Raw genomic sequence first — 18,746 nt, 5'->3', positions numbered from 1 at the left:
TTCCCTTGCCTGGCACATCTTGCTTCTCTGTGGCTGCAATGATACCTTACATTTTTCCCCCCCAATAAGATTGACTTTAGCAAGACAAAAAAATATTACATGTATCTTGGTACATTCTTCATTTTTATTCATGCTCCACTTCAGGTCAGAATGTCTCACTGTTCTAGATGACGAAGGAATTTCAGGCACCCTTTTTTAGAAAAAGAATGGCACAATGGTAAACTCACCCACCACATCAATAGAGTCAGAGAAACAGGGATTTCTCAACTGAAAGGTCATCTGAAGCAATGTCCACCTCCCCTATTAGTGTCTGGTCATAGAAGTGTGAATAATCCTCTTACCTCTATAGGCTTACTGGTGCAAACAGGAATAGCCTCAGTCCTGGGAACATTCAGCCAAACCTTCCCACAGATATGATTTAATGCCCAATAACAAAGATGTATTTCTGCCTCCTCGTGTGATTAGAGGCATGAAAAGTTAAGCTTCCCAAAGCCATTTACACCCCTTAGTCATCTCTTCCAGTCTTTACAATTTAAGGAAGAAAACTAAGCCATTTCCCAAGCTGGGACCTTGTTGCTAAGGGAATTATTTCAGCACTTGTCTACTACATCCCAGAAAATCAGAGTATTTCTACCGATTTTGTTTTATACCCAATGAAATTCACTTCTCTCTGTTTTTTAAAGTACTTCCATTCGCCACATGGCTTTGTGTAACATTCCTTCTACCTAATAAAATAATTGTAATCTTATATGTTTCTACCACTCTTAGTAATTGAGAAGCCAGCTTAGATACCAGGATAGGGATGCTGGAATTCTGATAGACACCGCCCAGAAGAGACCACTGCAAAGCAAAAAACCCAGGCACTGATCCCCAGGTTCTGAAAGCAGCTCCCACTTCTCAAAGAGGAAAACTCACAATAGAGTAGCACACCCAAGCCATCTGAGGCTGCCATCCACAACAGACAACTCATCCTGCCATGAATGAATGACCTCAGCCAGCACAGCCTGACACCAGTCACTAGTGAATGTTGGATAATAAGACACACTTTTAAAACTCAAATCAACCCATCAGGTTGAAGTGGTCAGTTAAGTTCTTCCACTGTGGCCAGGACTGACAAAAGTCACACACTGTTTCTGGAGGTATAAATAAACACTATAGATTTAGGATCACCAAAACAATGTTTTTTGGTTTTGCTTTTGTTTTGTTTTAGATTTTTTAAATTAAAGTATAGTTGATTTATAAAGTTTCTTCAATTTCTATTATACAGTAAAGTTGTTTTTGCTTTTGTTTTTTTTTTTTTAATCTAGTTCCTAAATGTTGTCATTTGGTTTCCTAGATAAATTATCCTTTAATTGGTGATCACATTAAAACAGAAATTCAATAGAATTGGAAACTCAATAAAGGTGATAATAATAAAAAAGAAAGAAAGAAAGACAATTTAAGTTAATGCCAGTTTTTCTTCATGCACAGGTGTTGGCATCTAGTGGCACTTTAGGGAAACCCTCACTCCCACCACTAATATTTTCTTTTCTTTCCTATAAATTTGTTCACAGAACACTGACTTTCCAAATAATTTAAAGAAAATAAATAGCACTACTTGAGTTCCCATGTGGCTCACTGGGTTAAGAACCCAACATAGTGTATATGAGGATGTGGGTTTGATCCCTGGCCTTATTCAGTGGGTTATCTGCCATTGCTGCAAACTATGACATAGGTCACAGATGCAGCTTGGATCTGCTGTTGCTGTGGCTTTGGCGTAGGCTGGCAGCTGCAACTCTGACCTCCAGCCCAGGAATTTCCATGTGCCACAGGTGCAGCTGTAAAGTAGATAGATAGATACATAGATTCATAGATACATAGAGATATACATGTATATAAATGGCACTACTCCCTCCACCCAGACCTCATAAAAGGAAGCATAGGATTGAAAAAGGTACTTAAGAGATCACAGAGGTCTATTACTTTCACTTCTGGCTTGTAATCACACATATACATATATGAACGTCAACTTTAGCAACATTTATTGAAGTCTTGAGTCAGCCACCGCATTAAATGCTTTACAAACACCTCTCTCATTCTCACAATAATCTTTTTAAATAACTTATCTCCACTTTTCAGGTAATGGTATTGAGGCATGGAAGAGTTAAATCCCTTGCCTAAAGTCACCCAATCACGAGGTGTACAACTGAGATCTGAACTCAAGACTATTTGACTCCAAAGCTTGTGTTCATACCTTTAAAACTCATGAAAGAGAAAGTCAGATCCAGGTGCAGGATAATCTTGGCTACATACCTCGTACAATTCAATAACGATGTTTCCCATTAGTCCTCGGCTGCTCTTAATGTTCTCCATGGCCAGGGTGAAGTAGATCCCACGTGTGTCTGAGATGTAGAGATTGTATGTGTCATTCTGGTTCCATTCCTGGACGGCTGCAAACACTTGGTTCTCATCGGTACTGATGATGTGCATGTCCTGTAAGAAGATGGAAGGCCTATAAGGGAGCAGATCTCCATATCTCCCTGCCCACTGGACCCAGAATAATTACCATGACTTATGAAATGGTTGAGAAAAAGCTTGAGTTATAGGCAATGTTAAACAATTTTGTGTTGGGCCACGGCTCTAAACTATGAGCCTCATGATTTCTGTTCCTTCCTAAGCAATAGTAAGATGGGTGTAAGGGGCTTTGGTGGGTATCATTTTCCATGGCTTCGAGGGATCCATCCACTTTCATTTTTTATTTCTATAACTGGAAATTAGTGTTAGTACTCATGGAGACACACAGCCTTGCAAGAGGAGACACACATGCAAAAAAAGACAGGGCCTATCCCTTTATTAGATCTTCATTCATGATTTCAAACTTTTTAGTGTAGAAGTTTTCATACATTCTTTGGAATATTTAGTCATGGGGATAGCAGGAAGGGTTGCATGGAGGCATAGCAAATGGGCAGGGCTCTGGGCATCCAACTCAGTTTGAAACAGAGCAGCACTACTTAGACCTATTGTATCCTGGAGTTCTGTGTTATATCTTAGGAGTAAAGGGTGAGGGGGTTTCTTCTGATAATAAAGTAATATTTGAAAACCACAAATAAAGAGGAAAGGCTATTAAACCTGGAATTTAGTGTTCTGGGTCATAATATAAGCTCTGCTATAAGTTAGCTGTATGATATTGAATGTGTCAGTTTTCCTGATCTTCCATTTTCTCACCAAAAATGTGAAGAGATTGGGTTCTCATTTCAATAGCTAACATTTGGGAACATATTCAGTCATCTAAATGATTATTTCAATTAAAAGTCCAAATGATTCTGCAATGGAAGTAGTATGATTATAATCATTTTATTTAGGAGTAAGCTGAGGCATGTAGAGGTTTACCAACTGACCTCAGATTATATAACTTGTAAGCAGTCAAACCATGTTTTGAGCCTCTGTGGGATGACTTTAATACAATTGGTAACTTCTAACTATTTGGATATATAGCCTCCAGCTCAGAAGTTGCAAACCAATGACCCATGGAATGACTATGAATCACAATGGTTTGGTTTGACCATAGCATCTATCAAATACCTGAAATGTAGTAGTTTTAGGTGGAGTTAGCATTCATTGGAATCTTAGCTTTGCATGCCCAAAGGTTCCAATGATCTGCCCTTTCATATTGATGTTAACTTGGTCCCTGAAGTCACTTTAGTTTCTATGCCTGGATGGATCATTTCTAAAATCAAATTAATAGTTCACAACTCAAAATAGTTTATAAAAGCAGTCTGCATGTAGGCATTGTACAAAGATTACCATAAATTAAAATCCTTGTCTAAGGAATTTACACTGTCAGGAGGAAATACTGGCCTGGATAAATACTTGACCAAATAAGAGTACTTCCATTTGGGGGTGGGGGGAGGAGGCACCCTTGTCACTGTAGTGGAAATCAGTGTGGTACTAGGAATACAAGCAAATGGAGTTGACAGTAAGTAAATAACTAGGGTGGGTCTAGTCTTTTCTGTATTTGACCAACCTTTCCTAGAAATGGTTTCAACAAGAAAAGGAGGCAGCAATGTCTCTAATGTCAGAACCATGGAGAGTTCCTCCAAGATGATTTTTAAAGGATACAAACTCATTTGATTTGGATAGCTGGGCGGTGGGGAAAGTGAGAAAACAAGTTCTGGATCTTTTATTGGAGATTGTCGGGTCACAGCCTCTAGCCTTGGACTCCATAGGTCACCTTGACGAAGACCTCACTTGTTTATTTGCACTTACTTACACACCTTGTAGAATTACAAGTTCCTGCTGAGCTGCTTGAAAATGGAAATAAGGCTTACTCTTAAAAACCATGTGATGAAATCGTGTTGTGTTGGTGTGGAATGAAAGCCCAAGAACCCAGTAGGAGGGGAAATAGCAGCTGCAGGAAATACGGATTAAATTCACTTACCCTGTTAAAAATGCAATAGAAATGCCTGGATTTTCCCAGATGTTTGGTCATAAAAATGAACGAGCTAAGTTATTTTAGACTAAACTAATGTAAAAGAAGTGGAAAAAACAACTTAAAACACTAGGGCATGGTCAGGATTAGAGGCAGCAGATTTGCTCTGAGTGCCTCTTAGTTTAGACCTGCAGTGGGACTGTGTTACCTGGTGAACAGGTATTCCAGACTCTAAGATGAGAGAACACTCTCTAATAGATAGACATATGTAATGTTTGCTTGATAAATTCTTAATTTGTCAAAGCCATTTACATAATAAATCGTATTACTGAGATTTGAATGCAAGACTATCTGAATCAAGAAGCCAAACTATCAGTGGGAGCACAATTTAGTATGCATCAAAATGACCTGGAGATCCTCCTAGCACACAGACTCATGAGTTCCTCTGCCTAAGATTCTGATTCAGTATGTCTGAGGTGGAGGCTTGGATTCTACCACCTGAGCAAGCCCTCCAAATGATTCTGGTGCATGCAATTTGAGGAATCACTTTTTGATAAGCTCTGAACTATTTGTTCTCTCTCCTAATAGGTCTTAGAGTTGAATAGAGGTCAACCAATAATCAAAATAATAAGCCTTTAATAATAAAGTAAAGCATCATTAGCTAAAATTGGTCCAACAGGAACCTGCATGTTAACAAAGCTTATTTCTTTCATCTTGCTACCCTAATCTAACTCCAAAGCATGTGTCACTTCCTTACTAGAACAATTATAAATAATACTCCCCTGACACAGTCTCAAGACAGTCATTAGGGAGAATAATAGCTGCTTTTTGAAAACCTAAATCTGTAACTTCTTAGGTGAACAACACTAAAAATACCCTCTTACTGAAACATTTTCTTATAATCTGGGCCTAATGCAACTTTATTCATTACAAAAATGCCTATGTTCTTAAGTGTTTGCCATGTGCCAAACACCATATGTAAATACAGAGAGTATTAAAATGTAGAACCTGACCTCAATAAGATGCCCACACAGTGGTGGAAACATCATAAACTTGGCCTTTCCTGAACTTGATTAAGGGCTATAGTAGAGGTACTGCAACTGGTGAAAGGAGCACAATGGCTTACAGGTGGGAGGGGGGAGGCAGGGGAAGAGAAAGTAGAGCATTCAAGGACATGCATGGAACTTGGAACCACTCATAGGCAATTTTCCTCCAAGGGAGGTGAGAAGAGAGAGTGGCCACATCACAAGGGGGTCTGTATAGAACACCAAAGTTTTACCCTGAAGGAAGTATAAATATGACAAAGATTTTTAAGCAGGGGAGAGGGAGGATTAGAGTTGGTTAATGCACAGATTTTGGTGAAGAAGATCAGGTTCATTGAATGACAATGTCCAATATGGGAGCATTGTGAAGAATGAAGTTAAGTGGGACAGTGCTAGAGGCAGGAAGAAGTCTTAAAAGATCGTTGCAACCATCTAGGTAGTAACACAGAAGACCTGAACTAAGGAAGTAGTTACTCCAAGAGAAGCCTATGAAATGAATTGGAGAGATGTTAAGGAGGTAGAATCCATGGGGGGTCAAGGAGACAGATATATCTTTAATATCCAGGTACCTGAATTATAAACATTTTCTGCCTTTTCTTTACTCATTAGAATCAAAACTAATAGTCACTATTACAATTATGTGTGTGAGGTCTGCCTCTCCTATTAGACTATAAGCTCTGGAGGGCAGAAGCTATGTCTCTCTTGTTTATCATTTTTAGTACTTCCCAGAGCATCTAGCATATGGTTGACATCCAACAAAAGTTGATAGAGTAAATAAATGGAGTAAGTAAGAAAACATAGGAAAAGGAAGAGAATAAGGGTCAAAGGGTAGAGACTTTGAGCTTAGTTGTTAAATGAGATGATTAAGGGAATGTACTTCAAATAGGCAGTTAACAATAAGGTCCAGCATTTTAGGGAGATATATGGGCTGGGATATGGGAGACAGCAGGTGAAGAGAAGGGATGAGATCACATGGGAACCACGAAGAAAGCAAGGAGGACTTAGGAACACACAATTTTAAGGATGGCAAGGAAAGGGGATCCAGAAAAGGAGACCAGGGAGAAAAAAACGGCTATAAGGAAATGTATCAAATATGACTTTTTTTCCCTCAACAGTGTCAGATACTCCAGAGAGGTTAAAAAAAAAGAAGATAAAGACGGAGGGATATCTAATAGGATTTGGCATGTCAGTGGACACTGGTAACAACAGCTGGCATATTTTTATTGGAATAGTGGGAAATGAGTGTGGAAGAGCTGAGAGCCACAAGCAGCAGGTTCAAGAGTGAACAGGAAGTGAAAAAAGAGGTTAGAATTACATAAAACACTTTAAGACGTGTGGCAGGGACACAGCAAAGAAGGACAAATCAGCATTTGGGGAAGCATAAAAGCTAAGAAAAATCTTCCTAAGGAAATTACAGAAAAGGTTAATAGCAGTGTCATGATCACTGTAATAAATTATCTAAATATATATTTCCTGCTCCTTTCTTTCATTATTCGAAATGGGATTAATTGTATTCTACCATCAAAAACAAACCTAAACTTAGATAAGGAGAGACTTTATTTGAAAAGCCTATTGCAATGGGGATAACACTCTGATCATAATATCTGAAAGCACCTCAGAGGCAGAAAAGAATGACTTGTAGAGGGAAATGTAAAGCAAGGCTAGAATGAACTGTGGGGAGTGGGGTGTGTAGTTAAACAGGAAGTTATTACACTGAAGGTGGGAATGTAAATTGTTGCAGCCACTGTGGAAAACAGTATGAGGGTTCCTCAAAAAAATGAAAATAGAGTTGTCGTATGATCCAGCAATCCCACTCCTGGGCATATACCCAGACAACACTATAATTCAAAAAGATACATGCAGCCCAATGTTCACAGCAACACTATTGACAATAGCCAAGACATGGCCACAACCTAAATATTCATCAACAGAGAATGGATAAAGAAGACGCTACACACACACACACACACACACACACACACACACAAATGGAATATTACTCAGTCATTAAAAGAATAAAATAATGCAATTTGCAGCAATATGGACGAACAGAGAGATTATCATACATAGCAAAGTATTTCAGAACGAGAAGGACAAATACTGTATGATATCACTTATATGTGGAATCTAAAATGACACAAAGCAATGTATCCATGAAACAAAAACAGCATCATAAATATCGAAAATAGACTTATGGTTGCCAAGGAGGAGGGGAGTCAGAGGAGAGAAGGACTGGGAATTTGGGATTAGCAGAGGAAACTATTATATATAGGATGAATAAACAACAAGGTCTTACTTACAGCACAGAGAACTATATTCAATATTCTGTGATAAACCAAAATGGAAAAAGAGAAAATTGTTCTGCTTAGGGTCAGGTGATTCTCAGAGGAGAAAAGCTAGACTTAAATTTGGTCAAGTCAAATTAATAGGCACTTAGTTCAGATTGGTCAGGGGGAACACACAGTTTAGTTAATCATTTATGAGATCAAAAAACAGGAATCTAGTCTTGGCAAAGGTAACACAACACGGGGGCATCTGAGTCTCTTCAGGACATGCGAGGGAGGGGAGTTCTTTGTTGTAAGCCATGTCCAGGAACACAAAAGGGTGAGGGGATTTCTTAAATGTTGCTGTTTTCCAGGAGCTTGGGGCCAAGTCATGTTCAACATTGTCACCACTAAACTGAGTTCTATAGGAAAACAAACATTGTTTTCCTTTTGTAGAAATGACTGTTAGAGTAGCAAGTTAAGAACAAGTCCAGCATATAAGAGAAAAGAAGAGGTCTATCAGACTCAGAGTGATACAGGGATGCAGGTAACTATGAGACCAAAGGCAGCCTGGGCTGTGACCCCACAAGGGACTTGCCGGGCAGGTTAAGAGTGTCAGCAGTACTTGCCCTGGATCACAGTGGGTGTTTAGATCTGCCTAGCACTTTACATTTTACCAACAATGAGATATCTGATTTATCCCCACAACTTTGCCAAATGGTATCATGATGCCCATTCCACAGATAGGAAGACCTGGGCTCACAGATAAACAGGCAGCAGAGCTGGAAAGAAAATCCTGGATTTCTGCTCAGGAGCTCTGGTCCCCTTTTCCCAAGGTGTCACGGCTCCTGCCATCTGCCTCCAAGCCCTCCACTGGTGTGCAATTTTCATGGTCATTGGCCTGAAAGCACTGACCTGATGCCCAGGAGCTGGGTTATAGAGATCTCAGCACAAGGTTGCTGACCCTAATAATGTCACCCTTTATTAACAGTCTTCATTTCCTTCCCTGCAAAATACTAGGAAACCATGGAGCACCCCAGGAGAGCATCTTCTGAACAGACAGGCTGGGAGTAGAGGTGTGAGTGATGACGAGGAGATTTTCAGTGTTTTTGTTTTTAAGCAAGATGCCCAGCAGCAGCTGCAGCACCACATGGAATGGCAACAACTTGCTTAAAAGCCATTTCCATTTTTAAACAATGGAAAGACCAATCTCCCTCCACCCACTCTGTCCTCACCTCCTCAGCAGAGGCTATGGAAATCTGGGCCAGTGCCGACTAATAAAGGGGATCGATAACCATCCAGCTATTTTCACAGCAGCCGTCATATTAATGAGAAGCTGTTCTGGATAAAGTTCTGTAAGAGGGCTGCACGGATGGTAGTCCACCACAGTAAATTGCCATGGGGTTGCTAATCATTAATGGAGTGTTCTAGGGTTCTGATCAATGCCAGGCTTCATTTGTTCCCACCTGCAGCCACACTGCCCAGGAGAGTAAATTGTTTTCCTGAGCAGGTGAAAAGTACATAAAATATGCAAACATACAGAGACAAAATAGGCCCTATATGGATGATAGGGTTTGGAAAGTTCTTGAATTTTTTTTTCCCTGGGCCAAAACATGGACATCATCAGGTTACTGCTAGGAGTATACTCTTTTAAAAGGAAAATGTTTATGAACTTCTCCTTCCTCATCTTCTCAAAGCAGAAATACATCTTTCCTGCTTGAGTTTAGAATATCTGATGGGAAGTGCTCCAGTGATGCCACTGGTTAGCGCATGGTACTCACAGAATATGAGTAATTCCCAGCAACCATGATCCTATACACTGGTTTTACAAAGCCACTCACATAGAGAATAGAGAAAATGAGAAGTTGATGGCCATTGTCCCAGAGGCTACTTATTATGGTCCCTGCCAAGCTCATCAGCCTCTCCACCTCTCTGTATGCAACCCAGTCTCTCTCAAGATGGTTTTTCAGTTTGTTAAATGAACCATACTCTCTTAAAAATAGGGCCAATGTATAAAGTTTTTACTAGTTTCCCTAACACTGGTTTTCAGGGTTAATTCCTTATCTTTCTTGAATCATCTGAAGTGTCATTTTCTTTAGGAAACTTTCTCTCAATACCCATATTTGATGAGTTCCAACAATTATGTCACAATGGCCTTGGACTTCTATACCTACAATACTCCCTATACCCATGATTAATTCTTTGGTGTCTCTTCTCTACCATAACACAAGCTCCACGCAGGCAGGAAATATCTGTGTCTCACTTTCCACTCTATCCACAAAGCTTAGTTCAGTGCCTCGCACAAAGTGAAAACTGAAACGGAAGAAAGACTAGGTCAATGGATGAAAAAAATAAGGAACATGTGAATGAATGGATACACGCATGTTTCCATGAACAACCACATGGATAAACACAACCAGGGAGTAGATATTTATCTACCTTCTTATCCCATAATCTCTTCTTTCTCTGCACTCATTTAGCCTTTCATGATACATTTCCTAGCACCAGCTTAGAGACACAAGTCTTTGTAACATTACATTTGATACATGTCCAACCTGAGACTTTTTGCTTCTTTGCAGCCTCAATAGGGGATGCTATTATATCCTGTCTATTTCACACTGAGGTCCTAAGATCCATCTCCTCCCAGAAACTACTGTTCACAAGGAATGAGGTCCTCAGCATAAGTTTTATAATATTCCAATAGAGGAGTTAAAATGCAATCACTTGATATTATGGCAAATTATTCCTATTTAATTACTCATTGTGGTAGAAAGGAGTGGAAGCATAGGCAGTACATTTATATTTAGCACTAAATATAAATGTACTGCCTATGAGGTTCACCTGTGCACCTGTATGGAGATAGAAGACAGAGAGAGAGACAGACAGACAGATAGATGATAAACAGGTAGATATAGATAGATAGGGCTTCTGCCTGGGCCATTCTGAGCCTGGCCCTCTATTGGTCAGCAAGGCCATTGTGAAAGGGAGGGGCCTCCAGAAGAGATTTCAAAGCTAGTGCTCCTTTCACCACCAGTCCGGGGAAAAGACCCAAGGTTGTACCTGATATTTGAATCTTGGAAATCAAAGTTCTTGTCTGCATACCCTTCTGAGAGGGGAACACAGAACCCAGATTCAGCAACATCAGCAGAGGCCAAGCCCCGCAGTGGGAAGTCAGGCTGAATGCCAGCCATCTCCCAGGCAGGGATCAAGTTTTCTGCAGCCAAGCCAGGCAGCCTCTCCCTGCCGTTTTGTCTGGAAGCACCCAGGACAGCGGGTGGCACTTACCTTTGGCAGCGAGTACTTGGGCAGCTTTATCTGAGCAAAAGCCTCTCTTCGGTAGGACACATAGTAGCTGGCTCTCCCACCTGTTGTCACCTGGATCATGGGGAAACACAGGAAGGTCAGATAGTGCTATGGATGGATGACAGCACAAAGAGGACAGAAGCAGCCTCTCTATTAACAACCACAATAGGTTTGCAACAACCTTTTAGGGAATAGCCCTTGTTGGCTTTACACCTCCAACCCTAGATACCTTGAGTTGCTCCCATGTCACAGTGCTTAGACAATAAGTGAGCAATTCCAACAGTCTCTCCCCATGGCTGGCACTATCTGTGCAAGAAGGGGCTCTGTATTTGGTCACCATGCTCTGCATACATACACACCTAATAGATAACATCAACTGAAAACAGAGAAGCTCTTGATATGGGCTGTACCCATGATCTATATATTGTCTCCTTTTCCCCAACATTTTTAATCCATTGAAATGATGACATGATTGTCAAAAAATATTTTCTGAATCTGAATAACTATTATTGCTCAAAGAGCTTGTTACTTTGAAATTAATTTTACTTTTGATCTGAGCACAATTTTTTTCCTTCATATTTACAAAGCCATGCATTAAGCAGACATTTATTTATTCTTTCCATGTGCAAGTTAATTATAGGCGTCCAAAGCCAGAGAAATAATGCTGGATTTGAACATCAGAGATCCTACATCTGAGTCTCAGTTCTACTGACTCACAGGTGGGGGAGTCAAGATCTGAAACCTCACTCAGGAAAGATAGATTCTTAGAGGAACCCAGAAACCACTCCAAGAAATGGCCCTCTGGTCTGGGCCTGTTGGAAAGTCCTGCCAGTGTGGCACAGCACTGCAGATGGCTTCTCTTGGCACAATTATCCTAACTCAGGGGAAATTAATATTCACAGGAGAAGGCAACATAGCCTGTTCAGAGAAAATAGCAGGATGACAATAGCAACCAGGCGGCTGTGCTCAGGAGGCAATTACCAGAGGCATGCACTCCATTCTCACTGAGGCCCAGGCACTTGCTGGAGATGGTCCAGTCCCCTGAATCTGCTCTAAACCTGGCGCCCATCCACAGCGGCTGCTGGGAGCAGGAGGGGTGTGACATCTCTATTGAAAGCCACCCATCGCTCCTCACTCAGAGAGATGCCATCTCCCATGACTCCCCCTTGCCCTGTTCGGATTAGAAGCTTACAAAGCAGGCATCAAAAGCTGCCAGGTAGAGCAGATGTTCGAGTGAGCGTGACGGCAGAACCCTGGAAAGAACTTGGTAGAATACATAGGCTGTGAACCAAGAGGAGATTTTGGCTTTCTCCCTGAGGTTCACTGCTAGCCTTACATGTCTATTTTCTAATTAGAATAATGTTTGTCTCATACTTCAAGCCTTTTTTTTTTTTTTGATAAGACATCTGTTCTAAATCTATATTGTTCTGTGTAGGCTTAGAGGCAGGATGTTGACAGATTAAGATCAATGAGTTACCAAGAAGTCTTTATTATTTTTCTTTTAAAAATAAATCTCGACTTCATAGAATCAGATAAAAATATAACCCTTGGTTTTAAACATAGTCACTATTAGTCCTGGCATGATCGTATTTATTTGCTTATTTAATTTGGTTTTATTTTTTAATTATAAAGCAACACATATAAACATATCTGCTAACCCAAGAACTAGATCAATAGTCTTTAAACTTCAGCATGTATCAGTATCACCTGGAAAAGTTGCTAAAACTCAACTGCTGGGCCCCACTGAGTCTGGGGTGGGGTCCAAAAATCGTCTTTTCCAATAGCTTCCCAGCTGGTGCTGACACGGCTGGTCGGGGGACCACACTTGGAGCAGAGCAGAACTTGAACTTTAATGCCAATGGACACACACCCCTACGCCTCTGGGCTCCTCACCTATCCTGACTCCTGCCTTCCTCTGAAATGTAGTTACTTTCCAGAATCTTGTGCTTACAGTGATGACCTTATTTTTTTTTTAATTAAGGTAAAATTCGTATAACATAAGTTAATCATTTTAAAGGGTATCATTCAGTGGCATTTAGCACCTTCACAACGTTATACAATCACCAGCTCTTATGTAGTTCTAAATCATTTTTCATCACTCCCCCAAGCAGACCTTTTACCCAGAGATAAAATTTTTAAGCCCCCAAGTATCTGCTCTGGTCACCTATCATGTGCTTAAAAGTCAGTTCTATCCAGGACATCCTGAATCTCACCAACCTTACCCTTAGTGAATCAGACCAGCACAGAGGCAGCAAGTTCCACTACTGATGCGAGGCAGAGAGCAGCAGTGAAAACAAGTGTTTCCCCAGAAGACTCAGTCACCTCCATAGGGAGAAAGATGAGACGCACCACAGGGCTTTTTATCAGCACCACATAGCAATGCCCGTGGGGTTTCCAAATTACTGAGGATCCAGAGGGAGAACAGAGTGGTGCCTTTGATAGGGTGAGCAGTCCCGCTGACTCTGGAATTCAGCCTAGCCATGCCTGTTATGGCCCTGCCCAAACACAGACACACACTCTCTTTCAACCTCTCTCCCCCCAACACACACACACCCAGGGAGCATTTTTGCTTAAGTAAGTCATGAAGATGGAATTACACTTCAGAATCACCATGGGATGATCTAAAATATTAAAAGGCTGCACAAAGCCCAAGGAGCCCGGAGATTCTTCAGGCCTCAGATATCATAGCAGCCCTCAGCATATCCACTGGCTCCTGCAGCTCTGCCTTTGTCCTGGCCATGCCCCTCTCTGCACTGCGCAAATCCAACACATGCTTTAAATCTCAGTGTAAGGCCCAGAGATCCTGGAGAGTTTCTGGATGCCACTTATTTATTATAACATATCCTTCCTCTCAACTCCTGAATTTTTGTTATTTCCATGTTCCCAGTGTTTTTGACATTTTCATGGTTTACATATATCTATAATGATCCCTCCAGGTCTTATTACAAGGTTGTAACTTCCTGATTGCTAAGTAATGCTGGTCTCACAGCAGATGATTAGTGGATCCATGATGATAAAAATAATGATAAAACTGTCCTGGTTTGAGTTTGTCTACCATGCTTCAGAACCTTACATTGTCCCATATAAATTATACAGTTCAAACCCATCAACAACCCTGCAAAGGCAACAAGAAATTGAGTGACTTGCCCAAGATCAGACAAATTACGAGCCCAGTAAAGTCTGGCTCCAAACCCATTCTCCTCTATCCAAGATGAATCCTCCATCACCTTCCTTATGTCAACAACTGTATTGTAACAATACGATATATTTCCTTGATTACAACATCTTTTAATTGTTTTTAAATCTCTATAATTGACTGTGTATACATTTGTATTTCCATGTAATCCCAGAAAATCGGTTACGGCGTTGATGCTGCATCTTAAAACTAATGTCTTCTTAGAAGAGAAGAGGTGAGGTAATAAAAACAAGAGAATTATCATGCCATGAAAGCTTATTACTTGGAAGATGCTACAGTAAGCAGTTTACAAACCAGACTTAATTTGCATATGTGTATTTGCGTTTATCCATCTATACCTCTCTCTCTACCTACCTACCTATACACACACACTCCATCTCTTCTACAGCTCAGGAAACTGAGCCTGAGAAAGGCCAACTAATTTGCCCAATGTCACACAGTCCTTCCTTGTCCCAGCCAGTGTATGACTCCAGCCTGTGTTTGACTCTTTCACTAGGAATAAGCATATCCCCCAAGTGTCAGGCATAGGGCAGGAGGTCTATACTTACTGACTAACTGAATAATGAGTTGTCATTCATCCACGTAACCAGAGAGCCTTTGACTTTGCTTCCCTCCATTGTTTAGTGTCTAAGCAGTGGCTCTAGAGAAGAGCTTTCCAACACTGCCTGGTTCCTGGCTGGTCACAGGAACTTATCTCCGAATAGAAGCTCTAGCCCTCTCCCTGGGGAACAGAGCCTTCCCAGTCCTGGAATGATACCAGGCTAGTGCATTTGCTGCCTTTCTGCTATTATTTGTGTGGTTCTCTGGCAATCATACAAAGAAGGAATAAAGTTTAGCGACTATTAATCTATTTTGATGAACTTTTCTCTTCCTTACAAGCAAATTTGCTGGCACGGTAAATCCCAGAGATTATTACCACTTTCCCTTTCAGTGACACCTTTTATTTTACATTTGATGAATGTCATCCAATTATTTGCTCTGGGCCCATCCGTCATGCTAAACACAGAATTAGCTGGGTCTTTTCCTCACTAATGACTGGCTCGTTAATCTGATTTTCTGGATTTCCATTTTACAGGTTTAATTGGGCTCCTGGCCAGTGAAAATGATTCCTTTGGACAAATGCATTGGCCATTAAACACATCTGTCTCTTCTGACTTTCTCCCATGCCTGCTGTAACCAAGTCTAAACTGACATATCCTTTTTTTTTTTTTTTTTTTTTCATTTCTCCTTGCTTCTGAATGATGGCTTGCCTGGAGGAGAGAGAAAAATATGCCTCCAAAATGGAACTGGGGGGCCCTGAATCATACTGAACTTGTTTCTGTCACAGATGGAAGAAAACTTGTAATGTTCTAGAATTCATAAATGGGTACAGGTAGTCTGAGAAGAAAATCAGAAACTAACATTTTTGAAGTGTCTATCATGTGAGGAGTGCTTTAGATTTATGATACTATTTAATATCCACAATTATTATTATTACTGTTACTATTGTTAAAACTATTATTAGTACCCTCCAAGGTGAAGATATTAATAACATTTTTCGAGTACTTCCTACATGCCAAGCGCTATTCCTCTGTATATACCAGCTTTCTCATATATGATCAGGTGAGAAATTGAGGCACAGAGAAATCATACAGCATACACAAAGACACACAGCAAGTAAATGCTGGAACTGGAATTTGAACCCAAGTTCATATGACTATGAAGCTTATGCTTGTTCCTCAGACTATGTGAGGTTTCCACACGTCAGTACAGAAGGGAATGATCCTAGGTCACTCAATTCCCTATAACCAGATAAGCTGCCCACCAACAAGGCAGGTCTTTCTCTGTGAGGGTTCATGTCAATTCCCCAGCCCTGAGAAATCAATGTTCTATTGTTGCACAGGAGTAAATTGTGCTGCTATTGGCATTTGTGAATAAGAGAGTATAATGGAAATAATTTAGCTTACACAAGAGCTGTTGCCTTCATAGGAAATGACATTTAGAAGCTTTTCCAGCTAGAGGAACTTGCTGGGTCCAATACAACATGAATAATCTAAGCCAAGAGAAGCGACTACATTCATAAGCACATGTTAGGTACTTCTCAGACAGCCTCTGAACTGTTCCCTCCTTCTTAAAAAGATGCAAGGGAACAGCTGAGTTGTTATGATGCACAATTAACTTTTTCAATTTCTTTGCTCATTAATTCTATTCAGATTATTTAAAATAAGTTTGATGTTGTTAGGCCTTTCTCTTCCTCTCCACCTACATAATTCCTTTAAAGATCATGCTTTTTTTTTTTTTTTTTTTTTTTTTTCTTCAGGAACAAAGAACAGGCTTCTGAGTACTGGACCACAAGAGTCAATAAATAGCCATGGGCCTCATTAGGATGTGGCTCTAAATATTAGGATGGTCCCAGGTGCTTCTACATGGCAGTTCAAGTCATTTTGTCATATTGAAATCATTTTCCGAAACTGCCCTGCTAAGGAACTGTCTCATGCGTCTGAGTCAAAACTGGTACAGCATTTGAAACAAGACACCTATCAGCAAGACATCTACTCTGCCAGACTGTCTGATGTTGAATTTAGTGTTTGTCAAACTGGTGTTGGCTTATTTAATGTCCTGGAGGCTCTGTGATATTAATGTAATATGCAGTTTTATCTGTCTGTTTCTAGAGAGTGGGCCTAATGCCTAGTACAACACTCCAGCTTAGGCCAAACCTCCTTTGAAACATATTTACCCATAATTTTTTTTTTATTGGGGCCCTAACAGCCCCAAAACAGCTTCACCAAGAATATATCTGGGATAAGAGAAGTGATGCGAAGTCAATATTGCTCTTTCTCTTGGTGAGACGTGTGCACAGGTGTGTGTGTGTGTGAGCAAGGGGAGATGTTGGAGGGAAGATGTGTACTGAGGTTGCTAGCACACTCATTGGCCAACAAATATTCACACATCGACTGCTGCCTTCACCAGCCCTGCCAGGACACTTCTTGGAGCCTTGACTACCTATGGAGGATGTTGATAAGGAAGAGAAAAGGTGATGAGTTAGAAAAACATGGGACAACAACCACATGTCTAGACCATACACAGCAGAAGAAGAATCAGAAGACTTGATTCTCTGAGACTGTGTACTGAAATATCACAAAGGACTAGACTCGATATGTTTCCAATTATGCATTTTCAAAGAAGACTCCGCTTCTGATTTTTAAGCATTGTAGCACATCTCTTGGGACCCAGATGTATGTTTGAATCCTGCTTCTGCCATTTGCTGATTGGGTGACCTTGGACAGGTCATTTAACCTTCCTAATTACTTCTTTGGAAAAACAGAGATATTATTCTGCTTACTGACATGTTACTATAAGGATTAAACATGTAAGGAGCCTTATTCCTGAGCCCAGAACATGCTAGGTACTCGATGCATGTCACCTGTCCCTGCTGAACTAGAGGCCCAGATGCCTGTATCAGTCTAACAGCTTGGAGGGCTTATGGTGACTGAGCATGGTGGCAGTTTACTATTGCAGGCCAGAGGCTTCAGGAAGTGCTAGGGTAGTCGTATGGATTGCCTGGTCAGAACTTATTGGAAATAGAGGACTGAAATTGTTCATGTTGCCCTCAGCAAGGACGATTTTTTTTTAATTTTTTTTTTGTTTTGTTTTTGCATTAGAGTATAGTAGAGTTGACTTACAGTGTTTTGTCAGTTTCTGTTGTATGGCATAGTTTTACATATGTTTATATAGGAATATATATATATTCCTTTTCTCATTCTATCTTCCTTCATGATCCATCCCAAGAGAGTGGATATAGTTTCCTGTGTTGTAGAGTAGGACCTCATTGTTTATCTATTCTAAATGTAAACGTTTGCCTCTACTAACCCCATCCATCACACCCCCTCCCCCGTCCACCTTGCCAACCACAAGTCTATTCTCTATGTCCTTGAGTATTTTTCTGTTTTGTAGATTAAAATGGACAGAGAAACTAAATAGACATTTCTCTTAAAGAAGACATACTGATGGCCAATAGGCACATAAAAAAATGCTCAGCATCACTGATTATTAGAGAAATGAAAATCAAAACTGCAGTGAGGTACCACCTCACATGGATCAGAATAGCCATCATTAACAAGTCAGCAAATAAAAAATGCTGGAGAGGGAGAGATGGAGAAAAAGGATGGCTTTGTAGAGAAGACCACCCATGGAGACCACAAGGCCATGTGTTTTGTGCCAGACATTTGACCATTAATGGCTTCAAGTCTTATCTTCAGGTCCTAGCATTTATGATTTAGAAGGAGGGGTAGGAGTCCTTAAGATGCCCACTTGATCCTTCAGAGTAGAAATTGTTTTTCCTCTCCTAGTTTTATTGGGGAATGAAAAGACAATGATAATAATTATGGAAATAAAAAAAGAAAAGAACAGATATGAATTTTAATTGTCATCCTGAAGTACACATTTTGTGAGCATTTAAATACTCCCAATTAAAATAATAATAGATACAAAGCCAAACCCTAGACAGTCTACCCTGAGTGTTCTAGATCTGGAAGCCACAGTTTCACAGAAAA

The 18,746-nt window shown here is 40.4% G+C and overlaps 1 protein-coding gene across 2 annotated transcripts in view; it reads right to left on the bottom strand.

Moving 5' to 3' along the window:
- SORCS3 (sortilin related VPS10 domain containing receptor 3) overlaps positions 1-18,746 on the bottom strand; it is a 615,258-nt gene that overhangs the window by 113,164 nt on the left and 483,348 nt on the right. For both annotated transcript variants that reach the window (XM_021072812.1, XM_021072813.1), the window contains 2 exons: positions 11,001-11,090; positions 2,293-2,472 (listed from right to left, as the gene is read on the bottom strand). In XM_021072812.1, coding sequence (XP_020928471.1) covers positions 2,293-2,472; positions 11,001-11,090 — 270 coding nt within the window. The remainder of the gene's footprint in view (positions 1-2,292; positions 2,473-11,000; positions 11,091-18,746) is intronic.

The sequence above is a fragment of the Sus scrofa genome, chromosome 14, assembly GCF_000003025.6.
Source record: "Sus scrofa isolate TJ Tabasco breed Duroc chromosome 14, Sscrofa11.1, whole genome shotgun sequence".
NCBI lineage: Eukaryota > Metazoa > Chordata > Mammalia > Artiodactyla > Suidae > Sus > Sus scrofa.
Note: the sequence above shows the minus strand (reverse complement) of the source record. Positions and strands in the feature narration are given on the sequence as shown.